The sequence below is a fragment of the Gopherus evgoodei genome, chromosome 9 (genome assembly GCF_007399415.2).
Source record: "Gopherus evgoodei ecotype Sinaloan lineage chromosome 9, rGopEvg1_v1.p, whole genome shotgun sequence".
Classification (NCBI taxonomy): Eukaryota; Metazoa; Chordata; order Testudines; family Testudinidae; genus Gopherus; species Gopherus evgoodei.
This window is the reverse complement of record NC_044330.1, coordinates 88,476,400-88,496,088: the sequence shown is the minus strand read 5'-3', so window position 1 is coordinate 88,496,088 and position 19,689 is coordinate 88,476,400. Positions and strand designations below refer to the sequence as shown.

The window sequence follows — 19,689 nt, the reverse complement described above, 5'->3', positions numbered from 1 at the left end:
TGACCCAATGGTCATGACCAAATTGAAGTTCAGCTAATTACTTTCTGCCTCCATATATTCGCACTGTAGTTTACTGGATTTTGCTCCAATTCCTGCCTTCAGTTGTTGTGTATTAGAGCAGGATGACCCCAGCAACTGGAGGCATAGGTGCTGACTCCGTGGGTACTCCAGGGCTGGAGCACCCACAGAAAAAAATGGTGGGTGCTCAGCACCCACCGGCGGCTCCCTGTGGCCCTGCCCCCTTGCTCCAGCTTACCTCTCCCTCGGTGAGCGTGCCACCGTGTCCTGCTTCTCCCCTCTCCCTCCCACCACTTGTGCCTTGACACAGCTGATTTGCGGGGAGGGGAGCGGAGGGGGAACGCGGTGCACTGGGGGAAGAGGCGGGGCTGGGGAGGGGATTTGGGGAAGAGATCCAATAGGGGCAGGGAGGGGGTGGAGTTAGGGCGAGGACTTTGGGAATGGGGTTGGAATGGGGGGGGCAGAGGTGGAGTCAGGGCAGGGGGCACGGGCACCCACCAGCACCGAGAAAGTTGGCACCTATAACTGGAGGCCCATCTCTCTTGCTCCATGATGTACAAGCTGTATGCCAGCTGCCTGGCATTGAGGATCATGGAGTGGCTGGTGAGCGGGGGAGCCATCAGCTCCATCCAGAAAGGCTTCACATCATGCGAGGGCTATGAACACAACTTCATCTTCCAAACCACCATCCAAATGGCCAGAAGGGCGCAGAGGCAGTGCGTGATAGCGTGGTTCAACCTGCTAATGCCTTTGGGTCCATAACTCACCCACCACATCTTTGCCACAGTCCAGGAGTTCGGGATGCCAGAGAACTTCCTTCATGTAATCCGAAAGCTGTACGAGGGATGCAGCACCACCACCAAGATCCCGATCCAGAGTGGAGTAAAGCAGGGCTGTCCCCTCAGCCCCATCATCTTTAACCTCGCCATGGAACCATTGCTGTGAGTGATCTCCAATGGTACAGATGGCTTCAACCTCCACGGTGAGAGGGTGAGTGTCCCGGCTTACGCAGATGATCTGGTCCTGACCGCAGATGACCCAGAGAGCCTCCAAGGTATGCTAGATACCACCAGTTGAGTTGCTGACTGGATGGGGCTCTGCTTCAGTGCAAAGAAGTGCACAACTCTCCACACTGATGGCCGCAAAAGGGACTCAGTGCAGGTAACGGGGTTCCAGATCCAGGGTGAGTCCGTCATCCCCCTGGCAGAGGGGCAGATGTACCAGCACCTCGGCAAGCGGACAGATTTCTGTGTCCGGCAGACACCTGAGGACACCATCCAGGAGATCTTGCAGGATGCCTCCAAGATCAATGCCTCCCTGCTGGCACCGTGGCAGAAGATAAATGCCCTGAACACCTTCCTGATCCCCTGTATCTCATTCGTCCTAAGGGGATCCGCTGTGGCAAAGGTGCTCCTCAACAAGATAGACAGGATTGTCTGGCAGCTGGTAAAAAAGTGGCTGTTCCTACCCCAAAGAGCCAGCAACGAGCTGATCTACATCGCCCAGAGGCACAGCGGTGCCAAAATCCACCGCATAGGCGAGCTGTGCAAGGTCATGGTGATCACCCGTGCCTTCCTCCTGATGACATGTCCCAACACCACAGTAAGGAACATCGCAGCGAACTCCCTGCATGATGTGATAAAGCGGATCAACAGAGCCCCCCACCCCCAACCAAGACATCGCCACCTTCCTGAACGGCCCCCTGGATGGCAAATTTGGATGGGAAAAGGGCGACATCACTTCACTGTGGTCTCGTGCTCGCAATGCTACGCGTTGACTGGGCAAGCACATCGGCTGCTGCTGGGAATGGTGTGAGGAGTGCCAGGAGCTGGGAGTCCTGGTGCCACAGATCAGGTCGGACGACAACACCATCATCATCCCAAGCACCAGGGGCATGCTGGACAGAACCCTGAAGGCCACCACCCACTCGCTGTATGTGGAAACCCTGAAGCGTAAAGTGAACCAGGGTAAAGCCTTTGAGTTGACCAGCAAGTGGGACATCAGCAACCATTTCCTCACCGGGAGCAACTTCACCCATTTCGCCAACTGGCGGTTCATCTACCCTGCCCGGCTCAACTGCATCTGGCTCAATGGAACCATCCACCACAGGAACCAAGACAAGCGTTGCAGGAAGTGCAGCTACTCCAACGAGACTCTGTCCCACATCCTGTGCAGCTGCAAGCCCCACTCCAGAGCCTGGCAGCTGCACCACAACACCATATAGAACCACCTGGTGAAAGTCAACGCACCACACCTGGGGGAGGTCGCATGAACTGCGCCATCCCTGGTACGGACAGCCAGCTGTGATCTGACATCGTCACCGACAAGGCTCAGAAAAAGATTATCCTCATCGACATCATGGTCTCCTTTGAGAATAGGACCCCGGCCTTTTGCGAAGCCTGAGCTCATAAGCTGGAAAAGTATGCTCCCATGGATGACACCTTGAGAGCGAAGGGCCACAAGGTGCAGATGCACACCCTGATCATTGGAGCCCTGGATGCCTGGGAGCGTGTGCAACGAGCATGTGCTTGTGGGATCCGTCAACGCTACGCATGGCTCATGCAGTACCTCGTGGTCTCAGACACCGTCTGATGGTCCAGAGACATCTACACCGAACACACCACCGGCCACTGACAGTACTAGGAGGCGTGAGCCGGAGTGACATCATGCATCAACCATGAGAAAGGGGCCGAGAGACTTTGTCCGTTGGACCATATGAACTGAAACTATAAACTCCCTGAACATTAAATCTCACCAAATGAGGGTCAATCCATCCCCATCATTGTATCCGCTCATTCTACTCCACACCCGAACATAGCCATTATATAAACAACATACCCTCATATCTCAGTGTCTGTACTTTGACCCGTTAACCTTTTACCCCCAATCGGGGATATTGCAGATTATGTATTCCTTACGCCATCTGATCTTAAACCAAACTTCGCACCCCTTGATAATCTGTACACTATTCCCTGATAACCAGAAACTTCTACACTTAAACTCTGTAGCGTTCACTTTTTTTTAAACATCATCTTAATAAAATTGTTATTTCTGTGTGCTTATAATCAGCTGCTGCATTGTACTCCAGAGGTGTTTGCATTCCAGTGGTAGATGAAGTAAATTACTTTGGCAGGAAAGGCAATGCATTTTTGAAAATTTGGCCTTATATTTCTAAAGGAACGTGCAAAAAGACTTGGAAGATATGGCCCAGAAGAGCGCTAATGCTGTGCAAAATTCTGCTCTAGTGGCTGTCAATTCCTAATGGAGTTACACTAGGGATGACTTTGGCTGAGTGTTTCTTCTGTCATCCAGATAGTTCCTTGAATTCATTCTGAATGAAGGAAAAGTAAATACCAAAAAAACCCACCCAACAATTCTTTTGTCTAGTTTTTGATATTTATAAAGGGAAATAATACCTCACATTTGCAGTCCCTTATCTCTAATTTCAGTGGGTCCAGATCACAGTTGTCCTGCAGCCAATTTTTATCAGCAAATCAGTTGCATCCCTTATCGAAAAATACCCCTTTTGGTATAGCGGGCTTTCTGTAAACCCCTGTCTCCCAGCAACCCACACATGATTCTGGGGATATGACTGGGGAAACGCACTTTGGCTATTCTCCAGCTGCCCAAGGCCCATAGCACCCCAAGGGATGTCTTAACTGGTGCCAAGGACTGCACCTTAGCTACCTATCCCTTCACTAGGTTCTAGACTGGTGCAGGAATGGATTCAGTCTCAGAGCTATATTAACAGCTGCCATCAGGAGTTCCGTAGACACCATAGCCCTATGGAATTCACCATGCCTATTAAAAGGATCTGCCTTCTGGCGAGGCTAATTCATGCAACAGGCTTACTGAATGCTTTTTTTTTTCTTTGTATGTCTACACTGAAAAATCCTCTCTCATGTTGGTATGAAAAATAGAGGTGTAGATTTTGTTTTTAAAGACAGCTGTGTTAGGGTGTGTTGCAAAATTGGGTCTCGTATGAATTCAGATAGTGAATTCATTGTTAATAGCAGTGTTTCCAAACCGTGGGGGAGGGGTCATGGGAAGGCTGTAGAGGGGTTGTGGGCCTGGTGAGAAGGGGATGCCCTGGGGGGATAGGAAGGTTGGAAAGTGAAACCACACTCATCCCATAGTGATGGTTCCTGTCCTCTGGGGCTGGGCCTCACTCCCTGCTCTGAGTGTTGCAACCTGGTGCATGGGGTCGGAGTAGTGGCTGGGCGAAATCTGAGTGGTGCTATGATTTTGTGCACCAGGTCACAATGCCACTCACTCAAATTTGGTCTGACGGCACCCCCATCATGGGCCAAATCTGAGTAGCACTGCGGTGCCAGGTCCAGCCCCACAGGACAGGAGCCGCCACAGAGGGGAGGACAAGCTTGCTCTTCCATCCCCACCCCACCCCACCCAAGGGCCTCTCCTCCACACCAGGTTGTGGTGCCAAGACACATGGTGCTGCTGCATAGTTGGTGACCGTCAGCAGGGGAGGACAAGGAGGAAGATGACCTGTAATTTTGGATCCCCACTGATTTGGATCCTGGGTGCACTGAAAAAAAAAAAAAAAAAGACAAAATGCAGTTGGTGGGTCACCTTACTAAAATGTTTGGGAGCCTCTGTTTTATAGGGAAATGAAGTGAATGTTCTAATTTTTTTTAATGTATTGTAATGTGTAAATTATAATTTTGGTCTCAATGACCCTCTATTTAGAGTTTAGTTTTATGGGGGGAAATTATATAGTCCACTCTCATCAGAAAGTAAATGTGCTGGCTTTTAGTTTATTGCTGTAGACTATGGTATCTGGACTAGTTACTACCTTCGTTGCCAGCAAAGAGGGAACTTTATTTATGGGTTTTTGCTGTCATATATTGTACAGTGTTTAAATGAAAATGATTACCCCATATATTAATTTAAATAACCAATAGCTGTTTTTAATCTTACTTTTGTAAAACAACAGTATCCTCTGTTCAAAAACAACACCAAAAAAGAATAAGTAAACAAACTGTCCCTTCTCTGAAAAATAGAGTTACTTTACTAACTGCTTAGTGGGGGTGTAAATGTTAAAGGCTCTTAAAACTCAAGAAATCCTTGAGAGCAGCAGTGAGCCATCAACATGTTCTTCACTGTACTCTTAGCCAGACTAAAACAATCAGATAATCATGTAAAATTGTTACAAGCTGGGTGAAACCTCCTCATAGGTCAAATTAAAACCTTGCTGAGATTGAGGGGTGTGAACTCGCCCTTCAATTAACATAACTATAAGAATACATTAATCACAAGTTCCTATCTAAGACAAAAGGGTTATATGAACACAGGGGTTTCTGGACTAACTGCAGAGGGCTTTTGCTGAGTATTTTTGGAGGCAGAACACAGAGAAACAGAAGGGACAAGAACAGAGAGAGAGAGAGGCAGAGGCAAAAAGCATGAAAACCAAGCAGTAGCCTCTGAGCCCAATGTGACCTTGGGAAAAATGAGAGAGAACTTTGGGGTTTGTTGGCTGAAAAAGCTTGGGGCTGTGTCAGGGATCAAGGCCTTTCACAGAGCTGGTCTCATCAGCACAAGTAGCCTGTAGCAGGCTGCCTGATTAGCCATGCAACCTGATTTTTAAAATTGTACCTTTTTAATGCTTTTTGTTAACAGTTGCCATCCATAACTGATACAGCATGTAATTTGTCTGATTTCTATGTTTTTATCATAAATTGCCTCTAGTGTGCGCATTTTCATGATCTTGATATTTTATGTGTCAATCTCAGGATTTCACATCAAGTCAAGTACTTCCCTGCCACTGCACAATCTCCTGTGAGCACAGCCCTGATGAATTTTTACAGATATGGTTTTATTCTACTTGCACTACTAAGCCATTTAATGTATCTGTGTGCAAAGATGTGAAAAAGGTGAGCATCTAAATGAAGTCAGATCTGCCAACCTCAGGAAACAGAAAATGGAGATTTGAGAAGATAATGGTAGAGATCTTTTATATCCTGCTGAAATATAGGTTAGACTTATTTTATTGAAGGATTGGAATAAATAAAAAGTGAATCCTATTCAGACAGGAAATTGGAAATTTCGTCAAGATTTCTTCACAGGAGAAGTTGTGGACAAAGAGCAAAAATGTTTAGTAGGTATCAGTCTGCTTCAATTAAGAGGGCAAAACTGAGGGAGGACTGTGAAGTGAACAACAAAGGGTGTATTCATCTAAGGTGATCAATTCTAGTCGTTATTAATGCAAGCACTCATATTCAAGTATCAAGCCAGGCTTGTAGTAAAAAAGGGATGTATCCTCAGTCACACCAGTGCAACCCCCTTGCCTTTAATAGGATCAACCCAATGTAACTGAAGTAAGAATTTGGGTCAAATGTTTTTGATCTGGTTATGAAACCTACATTGCTCACCATGGTCAAATCCGCAATCACCTTCTTTGTTTGGAAGGCTCTTAACAGATCTAATCTACTGATCTAGTCTATGTTTCTGACTTCATAGTCAAGTGTACATTTGACTCTTCTAGCCTCTTTACCCTTCTAACCTTATTTTTCCTATTTTGAAATTGATCAGATAAATGAAATCAAGTTGCTTGTCTCTGAAATACCTTGTTTTCATGGAGTTTGTAATATACACATCCTCATTAACATTTTGCTGGTTCTGTAATGCACACTGACTCACAGCTCTTAGATAAGGGAAATTGTCTAAATACCTGCTCATCCTGGATAATAAAAGGTATTATGACTATCTTCAAAGTGCTGTAAAAACAATAACTAATTAGTCCTTAGAACATCCTAGGTGGTAGAGGATTATTATTATTATTATTCCTATTTTACTGGTTTTTTTGGGGGGGGGGTTGGTTTTTTTTTGGGGGGGGACTGAGACAGAGCCTTTAAGTGATTTGCACAAAGTTACACAGAAAATGAGTGGCCAAGCAATTCCACACGCACAGGAAGTGTGTTATTAGTCCAAGAATATTAAGAATCTGAAAAAGTGACTGAAGTGAGGACATTCAGTGATAGGACTAGGTTTTAGCCTTATCTCACTGTGTTGTACTTATTTTAATGCAACTGTCTCCAATTGTTGTATAGTAATCCACTGTGATTAAGGGAGTCAAAGTAAATGTATAAAAGGAAGGTGCACCCATACCCAAATCCAGTCAAATAAGTTAAAAAGAGATTCATCTTTTTTGCATGGTTCTCCAAAAATACCCAGTTATCCCTCTTGTATCAGCTCTCCCCAAAGACACCATGTTTTCCCATCACAGCTTGACTGGATGCTATCCATGTCACCCCTGGTTCTACCAGATGCAGTCACAGGAGAAACATGGACCCCTAGAAGTTAAAGGCTTGGCCTCTTCAGCAATCCTTGTTCCAAGGGACCTAGTGAGTTAAGAAGTCAAAGTAATTTCCTTACCTATTAACTATGCAGTTGGAGGCAATGTGGTCCAATAGACAGGGCTTTTAGGCTAATTACTCAGGATGTCAGGGTTCTATTTCCAGACTTTCACAGTGACCTTAGGTATGTCACTTCCCCTGTCTGGGCCTCCATTTTCCCACCCTGTCTTGTCTCTTTGGGGCATGGATTGTACCAACACATAGTGGAAGATAGTGCCTAGCACAACAAGGCGTTACACTAATACAAATAATAATTGCTAGTAGGCCATAATGCTAGGAGCGAGGAAGAAAAGCATTAAAAAAGCAGAATGGGGGGACTGACCAAAGAACATAGGAAGAGGAAAAATACAGCAGAATTGGAAGGACCTTAACTATAGAAAAGAAGATGAGATTTTTTTTTCAAATATATTAAATACAATCCCCCCTTGAATATATATATATAAATAAAGTTGCACATCTTAACTCATAGCATAGAATCAAAGACATTATAAACCTCTGAAGTAATTCAGTCCATAGAGATACAATATGAAATTTACTAAGATTACAGAATTTTCTCTAAAGAAAGAGCACAGTTGTTAGCCCGAGTACAGGACTGTTCACTAGAGGCCATTTTCTAGTGAATTGTTCCATTTAATTTTAAAAGTTCCAAATGATGGGAGTTCCCAAACAGAATGGATTAAAAATAGATTTTTTTTAAATAAAATTTCAATTGGATTTTTTAATTTTGTTTAAATTATAATTTTCTTCTTTTTTAAAAATAAACCTGTTTACAATGAAATCTGAATTTAATACAAAGTATGTTAGGACCTAAACTATCTTGCAAAACATTTTTAAAAATAAATATGCTGAATCCATGACCCTCTATCAACAACTTTGAGTTAAGGGCTGATCTTTATAAAGAAAGAATCAGAAGAAAAATATCTAACTTTTGAGGTCAAGCTCTTTAAACATGTCACAACATGTATTGTATTAAGCACTTGATCCTGTGGGGGGATCCAGGGGCTGTGTTACTGGATGCAAGAGACTGGCACATCTTCACAGGCATTGGGAACTGGCCTCTGAAAACAGGAGACAGGATCACGTATCTCATCAGGATCATCCACCAAGCCCACCTGGGTGGCATCTTACTCCTGTTTTATAGCTTCTTTCTCACTGAGCCCTAATTGTCTCCGGTCTCAATTTAAAAAAAGTCACACCACTGAACTGATGGAAGTCAGCAGCTAAGCACCTGGAATCACTCACTTTTCAAGTGCTAAGCTAGCTTTTGACACCAGTAGCCTCTTCTTCAGGCACAGAAATAATATTTTCTTCATTTGGACTAATTCATTCAAAAGTGAGAAATTGAATTGGAGTTGACGACAAAGCAGGAAAACTTGTCTTTCTCTTCCAGTCTATGAATAAAAATGAGGAGGTTGAGGATGAGATCTACCAGTTATAGAAGTCTGATAGATGGACAAAGTAACTTAGGAGATTGTCATTTTCAAGAGACTTAGGTGAGTAGGTAATTTAAACTCCCAATTGCTTTGACTAAGGCATATTTGGAACATATTGATGAAGTAAGTTACCAGGACCAGATGGTAGTCACCCAAGAGTTCTGAAGGAACTGAAATGTGAAATTCAGAACTACTAACAGTGCCATGTAACTTCTTGGTTAAATCAAACTCTGTACAAGATAATTGGCACATGCTGATTTTTAAAGAGGCAACCCTGGCAATTACAGACTGGTAAGACTAACATCAGGATCAGGCAAATTGGTTGAAACTACAGTAAAGAAAAGAGTTATCATAAATAAACAATTATTTGAGGGCGGTAACAAACACATGGATAAGGGTGATTCAGTGGATGTAGTTTCCTTGGACTTTCGGAAAACTTTTGACAAGGTTCCTCACACACAAAAAAGGCTCTTAAGCAAAGTAGGCAATCATGGGATAAGAGGGAATGTCCTCTCATTGATAGAAAACAAAGGTAGGAATGAATGATCAGTTTTCACAGTGGAGAGCAGTAAATAGTGGGGTCCCCCAAGGATCTGTAGTGATCTATGCTGTTTAACATATTCAAAAATTATCTGGAAAAAGGGATAAATAGTGAGCTGGGCAAAGTTTGCAGATGATGCAAAATTACTCATAGTGGTTTAATCCAAATCTGACTGTGAAGAGCTACAAAGGGCTCTCACAAAATTGGTGATAGGGCAACAAAATGACTGATGAAATTCAATGTTGATAAATGCAAAGTAATGCACACTGGAAAACATAATCTCAACTATACATACAAAATGATGGGGTCTAAATTAGCTGTTACCACTCAAGAAAGAGATCTTGAAGTTATTAGGGATAGTTTGCCAAAAACATTTGCTCAATGTGCAGCGACAGTCAAAAAAGCTAACCATGTTAGGAACCATTAGGAAATTAATAGAAAATATCATAATGCCACTATGTAAATCCATAGTATCCCCATACCTTGAATACCACATGCAGTTCTAGTCACACCCACCTCAAAAAGGATAGATTAGTATTGAAAAAGGTACAGAGAAGGGAAACAAAAATGATTAGGGGTATGGAACAGTTTCCATATGAGGAGAGATTTAAAAGACTCAGACTGGTCAGATTAGAAAATACACAATTGAGAGGGATATGATAGAGGTCTATAAATCATGACTGGCGTGTAGAAAGTGAATAAGGAAGTGTTATTTACCCCTTCACAGAACAAAAGACCCAATGACATTAATAGGCATCATGTTTAAAACAAACATAAAGAAGTACTTCTTCACACAACACACAGTCAACCTGTTGAACTCGTTGATGGTGATGTTGTGAAGGCCAAAAGCATAACTGAGTTAAAAAAATAATTAGATAATTTCTTGAAGGATAGATCCATCAATAACTATTAGCCAAGATGGTCAGGGATGCAACCCCATGCTCTGGGTGTGCCCAAACTTCTGACTGCCAGAAGCTGGGAGCAGATGACCAGGGATGGTTCACTTGATAAACTGCCCTGTGGTGTTGATTCTCTCTCAAGCATCTGGCACCACCACTGTCAGAAGACAAGGAGACTGGGCTAGATGGATCATTGGTCTAACATATTATGTTCTGAGGAAAATTTTCCCAAGGTGACCTGAAATAATCAGTTTAATTCACAGGCTATAGTTATTCCCTCTGTTTAATAAATCATTTAGTTGTAAATGTGAAACATGTTTTGATAAAGGAAGTTTATGTATCCAAAACATTTAAGGTTCTTTTGTTTAATACATTTTATATGCTGTTTGGTGTGTTTAATTAAATTCTAGTCATCATCCAAATGCAGCTTGACACAAATCAGGAGCAAAAATTTAATTATCTAGCAAAAAAGTAATATCTCACTTATTATTTTGCTAACATACTTAAATTGTGCAATTAAGAATCTGAAACTATTAAGTTATATAATTGCTTAAATAAATGTATATTTTGAATATACATACGGGGAACAAGACCTGGGAGATGGGTTGGAAACAGGAGGGAGCACGGGCTATAATGACAGAGAGGAAGGAGGGTCAGGGCAAAGCTGGGAGGCAAGATCAAACCAGTATCTTAGATGCCTATATACAAATGCAAGAAGTATGGGTAATAAGCAGGAAGAACTGGAAGTGCTAATAAATAAATACAACTATGACATTATTGGCATTACTGAAACTTGGTGGGATAATACACACGACTGGAATGTTGGTGTGGATGGGTATAGTTTGCTCAGGAAGGATAGACAGGGGAAAAAGGGAGGAGGTGTTGCCTTATATATTAAAAATGTACACACTTGGACTGAGGTGGAGATGGACATAGGAGACGGAAGTGTGGAGAGTCTCTGGGTTAGGCTAAAAGGGGTAAAAAACACAGGTAATGTCGTGCTGGGAGTCTACTACAGGCTACCTAATCAGGCGGAAGAGGTGGATGAGGCTTTTTTCAAACAACTAACAAAATCATCCAAAGCCCAAGATTTGGTGGTGATGGGGGACTTCAACTATCCAGATATATGTTGGGAAAATAACACCGCGGGGCACAGACTATCCAATAAGTTCCTGGACTGCATTGCAGACAACTTTTTATTTCAGAAAGTTGAAAAAGCTACTGGGGGGAAGCTGTTCTAGACTTGATTTTAACAAATAGGGAGGAACTTGTTGAGAATTTGAAAGTAGAAGGAAGCTTGGGTGAAAGTGATCATGAAATCATAGAATTTGCAATTCTAAGGAAGGGTAGAAGGGAGTACAGCAGAATAGAGACAATGGATTTCAGGAAGGCGGATTTTGGTAAGCTCAGAGAGCTGATAGGTAAGGTCCCATGGGAATTAAGACTGAGGGGAAAAACAACTGAGGAAAGTTGGCAGTTTTTCAAAGGGACGCTATTAAGGGCCCAAAAGCAAGTTATTCCGATGGTTAGGAAAGATAGAAAATGTGGCAAAAGACCACCTTGGCTTACCCTTGAGATCTTGCGTGACCTACAAAATAAAAAGGCGTCATATAAAAAATGGAAACTAGGTCATATCACAAAGGATGAATATAGGCAAATAACACAGGAATGCAGAGGTAAGATTAGAAAAGCAAAGGCACAGAATGAACTCAAACTAGCTATGGGAATAAAGGGAAACAAGAAGACATTTTATCAATACATTAGAAGCAAGAGGAAGACTAAGACAGGGTAGGCCCACTGCTCAATGAGGAGGGGGAAACAGTAACAGGAGACTTGGAAATGGCAGAGATGCTTAATGACTTCTTTGTTTCAGTCTTCACTGAGAAGTCTGAAGGAATGTCTAGTATAGTGAATGCTTACGGGAAGAGGGTAGGTTTAGAAGAGAAAATAAGGAAAGAGCAAGTAAAAAATCACTTAGAAAAGTTAGATGCCTGCAAGTCACCAGGGCCTGATGAAATGCATCCTAGAATACTCAAGGAGTTAATAGAAGAGGTATCTGAGCCTCTAGCTATTATCTTTGGGAAATCATGGGAGACGGGGGAGATTCCTGAAGACTGGAAGGGGGCAAATATAGTGCCCATCTATAAAAAGGGAAATAAAAACAACCCAGGAAACTACAGACCAGTTAGTATAACTTCTGTGCCAGGGAAGATAATGGAGCAGGTAATCAAAGAAATCATCTGCAAACACTTGAAAGGTGGTAAGGTGATAGGGAATAGCCAGCATGGATTTGTAAAGAACAAATCGTGTCAAACTAATCTGATAGCATTCTTTGATAGGATAACGAGCCTTGTGGATAAGGGAGAAGCGGTGGATGTGATATACCTAGACTTTAGTAAGGCATTTGATACGGTCTCGCATGATATTCTTATGGATAAACTAGGAAAGTACAATTTAGATGGGGCTACTATAAGGTGGGTGCATAACTGGCTGGATAACCGTACTCAGAGAGTAGTGGTTAATGGCTCCCAATCCTGCTGGAAAGGTATAACAAGTGGGGTTGCACAGGGGTCTGTTTTGGGACCGGTTCTGTTCAATATCTTCATCAACGATTTAGATGTTGGCATAGAAAGTACGCTTATTAAGTTTGCGGACGATACCAAACTGGGAGGGATTGCAACTGCTTTGGAGGACAGGGTCAAAATTCAAAATGATCTGGACAAATTGGAGAAATGGTCTGAGGTAAACAGGATGAAGTACAATAAAGATAAATGCAAAGTGCTCCACCTAGGAAGGAACAATCAGTTTCACACATACAGAATGGGAAGAGACTGTCTAGGAAGGAGTATGGCAGAAAAAGATCTAGGGGTCATAGTAGACCACAGGCTTAATATGAGTCAACAGTGTGATACTGTTGCAAAAAAAGCAAACATGATTCTGGGATGCATTAACAGGTGTGTTGTAAACAAGACACGAGAAGTCATTCTTCCGCTTTACTCTGCGCTGGTTAGGCCTCAACTGGAGTATTGTGTCCAGTTCTGGGCACCGCATTTCAAGAAAGATGTGGAGAAATTGGAGAGGGTCCAGAGAAGAGCAACAAGAATGATGAAAGGTCTTGAGAACATGACCTATGAAGGAAGGCTGAAGGAATTGGGTTTGTTTAGTTTGGAACAGAGAAGACTGAGAGGGGACATGATAGCAGTTTTCAGGTATCTAAAAGGATGTCATCAGGAGGAGGGAGAAAACTTGTTCACCTTAGCCTCCAATGATAGAACAAGAAGCAATGGGCTTAAACTGCAGCAAGGGAGATTTAGGTTGGACATTAGGAAAAAGTTCCTAACTGTCAGGGTAGTTAAACACTGGAATAGATTGCCTAGGGAAGTTGTGGAATCTCCATCTCTGGAGATATTTAAGAGTAGGTTAGATAAATGTCTATTAGGGATGGTCTAGACAGTATTTGGTCCTGCCATGAGGGCAGGGGACTGGACTCGATGACCTCTCGAGGTCCCTTCCAGTCCTGGAGTCTATGAGTCTATGAGTTATAGTGTACCCTTCGAGGTAGCAAAAAAAAATACCAAATATATCATGAAGGCTCTATTTACTTGTAAAGCAATGTTTTAATGGTCATATTAAAATTGATTTAAATTGAGGGTGTTCCACTTGGTTTTAAATCAATCCACTCTGTTCCCAAGTGATAGGGATTCCACTACTTTCCTTGTGATTCCATTCCATTGCCTATCAAATCCCACCATAAGAGTTTTCTCCTACTATTCAGTCTTAATTTTTACATATTTACTGTGATCTCATTACTCCTTGTAATTCACTCACATGTCACCGTAAATAATTCCTCTCCTTCCTTAATGTTTATTTTTTCATTGTATCCCCTTAGTTATCTGTAAACCAAGCTGTTAATATTTAGCTCTTTTAACCTCTTTTCAGAAATGAATCCCTCCAGTCTCCTAATATTATTTTTGATCTCAGAGCTATGGCTATACCTCCAGCTTGGGAGTTCAATCAAACCACTCCGAAGTCTCACACACATTCCTTATATGGAATGTCTACAAATATTCCTGACAAAACTATGATTTGCTTTGGAATTTTAGGCGTAGAATTAGACAAAACATTAGAAAGTGCCTGTAGGCAAAAATTCTGCACTGGCAGGGATATGAACTGGATGATTTCCTGAATCTTTCGATCTCTAACTTCAGTGGTTCTCCTAAATTATATTACAGACCACTGACTCAATGTGTGACCTCAAGTAACCTCTTATTCTCTCTCTTTCAATTTACATTAAAGGGCTCTAATAATACCATTGGCTCACTGTGGAGTTGTGAGACTTGAATAATTAATGTTTGTCAAGTGATTTAGGTCCCCAGTTAAAAGGTACTAGAGCTGTGCAAAGTAATCTTGTAATACAGTATTATTATTCTATTCTACTGCTAAATTAAAATTTATTTCCTTGCAGGATTACACTAGGTGGCACTGTTCAGATCAAATACTGCCAACTATGATTATGACGAAGAATCCGATTAGTAACAGAGAAATGTCACCTATATAGTTTGAAGTGAATCTTGGTCCAAAGCAATGTTGGATGTCATAGTGAAGCCTAGTAATTCCTGAGAAACCTACCTCATTAAAATCAGTTTTAAACCAGGCCTCTTTCTTTTTTTTCCTTTTTGCTGCCAGGCTGTCTCCCTAACTGAGCTCAGAACTCTCTCAGAAGGCAGCAACAGCAATAGTCAAGCTCCAGTAGCTTTGAAGAGATCTTTGTGTGATTAATAATGTCACACAGAGTTACAGCTTCATCATGACTCTGCATGCCAATCAGATGAGAGTACATACACTGTTGTAATCTATGACACATTCCCTAATTTCCTCAATTTTCAGACTGGTATTGAATTAGGGACCTATTATTACCATGTTGATTTGATCTCAGAAAAACCAAAGTTGTGCTGGGGTAAACAAAGCTTCACTTTCCCAAGGAGTTCTGTTGGGTGGCTCACAGCTATACCTATCTTGACTATAGACTCAGTTCTATACAGAGATAACGGAGCATTACATACAGGGGATCTATCTTAATCCAAGCAATATCTTAATCCTTCTCAGTCCAGATTTTACACTTCCATTTTCAGGCCTCTTGCATTAAGAGAGAGCCCACTCTGCAATCAAGTTGAGGGTAGCTATTGCAATCAATAAAGTTGGCCCTGCAGGGCTCATAGAAGTTGCCCAAAATGGACACTCGTGTCAGAGTTTGGATACTTCTCCTGGTTTTATGGAGCTATCACGCTCTGTGATAATTTGAATAAAGGAGATTTGGAGTTAGATTGTTAAATATCACCTTGAAACAAACACCTTCCTTTACAACAGAAGACTTTAAAAATTGCCAAAACATTAATCTTAAAACTATGGCGTTGTTAAGGATGGGTGAATAAGTCTAATATGTGGATTCAGGTGCATTTGGTTTTGAGGGTCCCACTGTTCTGATGATCCAGCTCCACAACTAGGAATATCAGAAAGGGTGACTAGAGTAAAATCAGTTACACTATACCTTGCAGGAATGGGGGGTGCTGTAACTCAAGATGAACAGTTTATGGAAGGAGCTAAGAAACTACCCTGGAAAGGTTTTAATACCTTGGAGAGAAGGGGGAAATAGCTTCTGTCCTGCTCCTGTCTTCCCCTGCTAGAGGAACATGCTGGGGCTTGGAGAATCTTCACTAGGGAATTTCCTTAAAGTACAGGACACACACTCACACTCTTCCCTATCCCCCACCAGTCTGAGAGGCAGATATGGTCCTTAAAAACTAGTACATTCCATTGTCCTGGTGCATCTAGTCATCCTATTCCCTGGGGGTTGGAAAGAGAAGCTTTGTGTGACTGCTAATATGCTCACCTAACCTATGGTCAATTTCACTAGTTTGGAAGGCCAGTGGCTTGCTCAGGTGCCCAGAGTCCACCATAGCTGATGGGTTACAAAACTTGTTTTGTGAAAATGAGAAACAGGGGCAGCAGGCAGTGATGCTGGCAGCTCCAGGACAGAGCATGCAGCCACTCCATCCCCACACTGCATCAAAGCCCAGGATGGCTCCCTGCCTGGGTAACCTGGCACTGTCCAGGCTGCCATGGAGATTCGTGGACAGGGCCAGGTAGCTGCCTCTGGCAGGTCTCCCACTAGGGCTGGGAACACTGCCCGCGGGGTCACCAGTGGCTCTGCAGCAGGCACAGGGCTTTCTCAGCATAGGTGGCACCAAGCGCTGGGAGAGATGGATTGAAACCCTTGGCCTGGTTCCCACCAACACTACTCTAGAGCGAGCTCCATTTCCGGTACCAGGCAAGGTCAGGTGAGGGGGGCATGCGAACTCTCGCCCTCGCTCCTTCTCCCCCACCCCGATCTAGTCTGCCAGTATCCCACAATCCTCTCTGTCTTCTCTTTCTTTCAAGATGGCGCTGCTGGGGGCTCCGCGGAGCCTGGCGGCTCTCGCCGCCTTCTATCGGCGCAGGCTGCTGGAAGCGTCCCTGCTCCGGCAGCCGGCGGCCTGCGTCCACGGCTGGACAGCCGGCAGCGGGCTGAAGCGGAGCCAGGCCTCCCCGCGGATCTGTCAGGTGCGGCGGGGAACGTGAGTCCCTCCCGGGACCGGGCGCTAGCGGGGAGGACACGGCGGGAGCCGGGGCAGCGGCGGGCAAAGGGAGGAGAGGGGTCTTTGGGGCGGGCAGAGCCGGGGATGAGGGCAGGGCTCCTGCAGGCTTGAGTGGGGGGTAGTCGGCAGTGGGGTGCTGGGGGGTGGGGAGCAAGGGGGCTCGTCGGCATGGGACTGTTCCTGTGAGGAAGGGGCGCTGGGGTCAGGATTGCAGGGGAATGGGGCAAGGAGGCAGGGCCAGCAGGGCCGAGGACTAGGGCAGCCCGGGCAGGGGAGACTAGGGACGAGCAGGTAGTGAGTTGCTGTATAGGGGTGTTGGGATTGGGCTTTTTTAGTGGAATTTGCTGCCCTGTGTGTTTCTGCCTGTTTTTACTGATAAACCATGGCTGGTGGGAAGATTTGGTTTGTCCTTTTCCTTCTGAGCCTCCTTTGCTTTGTTACTGATTTCCACCATAATATATTTTTTTCTTGGATGTCTTCATTCTATTGCCCTGTAGTTTGCCTAGCTTTTTTTTTTTTTTGTAGCTACATATTTTATATGAGTGGATGAATATACAAAGGATAAGAGCAGCCATAGTGGGTCAGACCAAAGGTCCATCTAGCCCAGAGGTTCTAAAATGGGGTCGGGATCCCTCTGGGGATCATGAGGTTACTATATGGGGGGCTGCGAACTGTTAGGCTCCACCCCAAACCCTGCTTTGCCTGCAGCATTTATAATGGTATTAAATATATTAAGTGTTTTTAATTTATAAGGGGGGTTGTATTCAGAGCTTGCTGTGTGAAAGGGGTCACCAATACAAAAGTCTGAGAACAGCTGATCTAGCCCCATATCTTGTGACAGTGGCTAATGTAAAGCGCCCCAAAGGGAATGAACAGAACAGATAACTGTCAAGTGATCCACTCATCCCCTGTGTTGTCCATCCCCAGCTTCTCAATTTCTGAGTCAATTTGTTTTCCCCGTGCTCCACCTCTGACCGTCATGTAATCAAGCAGTTGTACCTCACCAGGTTATTCTGGTGAAGAAAATGAAAGTGAAATCAGCAAAGTGGGGAACTTGCTGGAGCTATAGTGTGAATGTAGGAGGACCTGAGCAGACAGCTGTTGCTTATTCTGTAGTGGGTAACTGAGGGCCTAGTACTAATTATACTGCCTTGAACAGATTTGGGGCTTCTGACAGCCATGTAAATAGTGTATTCTCTCTAATATTTACATCTGTGGTTGTTAATTGTGATGCACTTTAGTTCTAATGTTTTTAAAACAAAATTGGAAGCTTTCTTAAGTAATAGTAACTGATCTTTTAATTGTGAAATGTTTATAACAAACAAATATTTAACACAAAGTTTTGTTCAGGGTGGATTTGATTTAATCATGGATTTCTACATAAAAGTGCATTCTGGTATATGCTGCTCAAACAGTTTCACTTTTGTTTCTATTGCCTGTCTCTCCCTTCTCACATTTATCTCCAAACTTCTTCTCCTTGTCCAGATCTATTCCGCCCTCCACAAATCTTCTATTCTTGAACTTTTTGAAACTTTGCACTTTTAGAGAAGGGTAAGGGATTGATTGTACACAAATTTGCAGAGGGACAATAGGATTGAGGTCTGTTATTTCTCACCTCTATGTATTATGTATTTTAAAACATTTTTGCTGTTAACAAGCATGTTATCTCTGGAAACACAACTCAATAGTTTGAGAACTGCAAAACTAAGCATCTTTGATGGTATCTTCGAGACTGAGCACTGAGTCCCATTGGGTAGATAGAAAGATTAACCTAAATAATCTATACAGAAGCCCCTGGAACCCTGTAAAATTGGATCCATAATCCATGAATTATTGGAACTCATTTACAAAACTTTTCTTAAACATTACATGAATATATTGTCTCATATTATAGAATTAGGATTTATAATCCCTATTCCATGATGAAATATCTTTGAGCTATAATGTATCTTAATTAAAACTATCTTTAGATAGGATTTTTCCTCAAAAAGCATTTGATCAAAAAAAAATCTGATTTTTGGTTTAAAAAAAAATCACTGATTTTTATCCACCCTGGTTTTGTTACATGTTGTTGGTTTATCAGGTAGTGACATAAAAGGGGGACTGTTAAAGAGTGAGACAGTGTTTTTTATATCCAAAATACTGGTTGAAATTTGACCTAGAATAACAGAAGGCTGTTAAGTAGGCTAGGGGACCTGTAATTATAAAAATAATAATAATAATTGAAGGTATACCTATCTCCTAGAACTGGAAGGGACCTCAAAAGGTCATCAAGTCCAGCCCCCTGCCTTCACCTGCAGGACCAAGTACTGATTTTTGCTCCAGATCCTTAAGCGGCCTCCTCAAGGATTGAATTCACAACTCTGGGTTTAGCAGGCCAATGCTCAAACCACTGAGCTATCCCTCCCCAGTCTAATGGAGACACAGTGTCTGTATCAAAAAGCCACCCGCGCATTCAGTGGTAATGACATTATCCTCTTGGCATAGAGGCCAAAAAATGACTACTCTGAACCTCCAGCTTCTGAAGAGTATGTTGCAGCTGTGTTATGTAACACCATGCTTTTTCGGGGTTGCTGTTTTAAAATACTTGTTTTTAACCTATAAATAAGTGCTATCAATTAATTGCAGTAACTCAAGTGATTAACTAAAAAAAAATTACATTTAAAAAATAATCGTAATTAATCACAGTCTTTAATCGCACTGTTAAACAATAGATACTAATTGAAATTTATTAAATATTTTGGATGTTTTTCTACATTTGCATATATGTTGTATTCTGTATTGTAATTG

General features: G+C 42.8%; 1 protein-coding gene across 2 annotated transcripts in view; it reads left to right on the top strand.

Moving 5' to 3' along the window:
* Positions 1–16,689: 16,689 nt before the first annotated feature.
* ABCB7 (ATP binding cassette subfamily B member 7) overlaps positions 16,690–19,689 on the top strand; it is a 68,788-nt gene continuing 65,788 nt past the window's right edge. For both annotated transcript variants that reach the window (XM_030574343.1, XM_030574342.1), the window contains exon 1: positions 16,690–16,864. In XM_030574343.1, the coding sequence (XP_030430203.1) occupies positions 16,703–16,864 (162 nt within the window). In that variant the 5' untranslated portion in view covers positions 16,690–16,702. The remainder of the gene's footprint in view (positions 16,865–19,689) is intronic.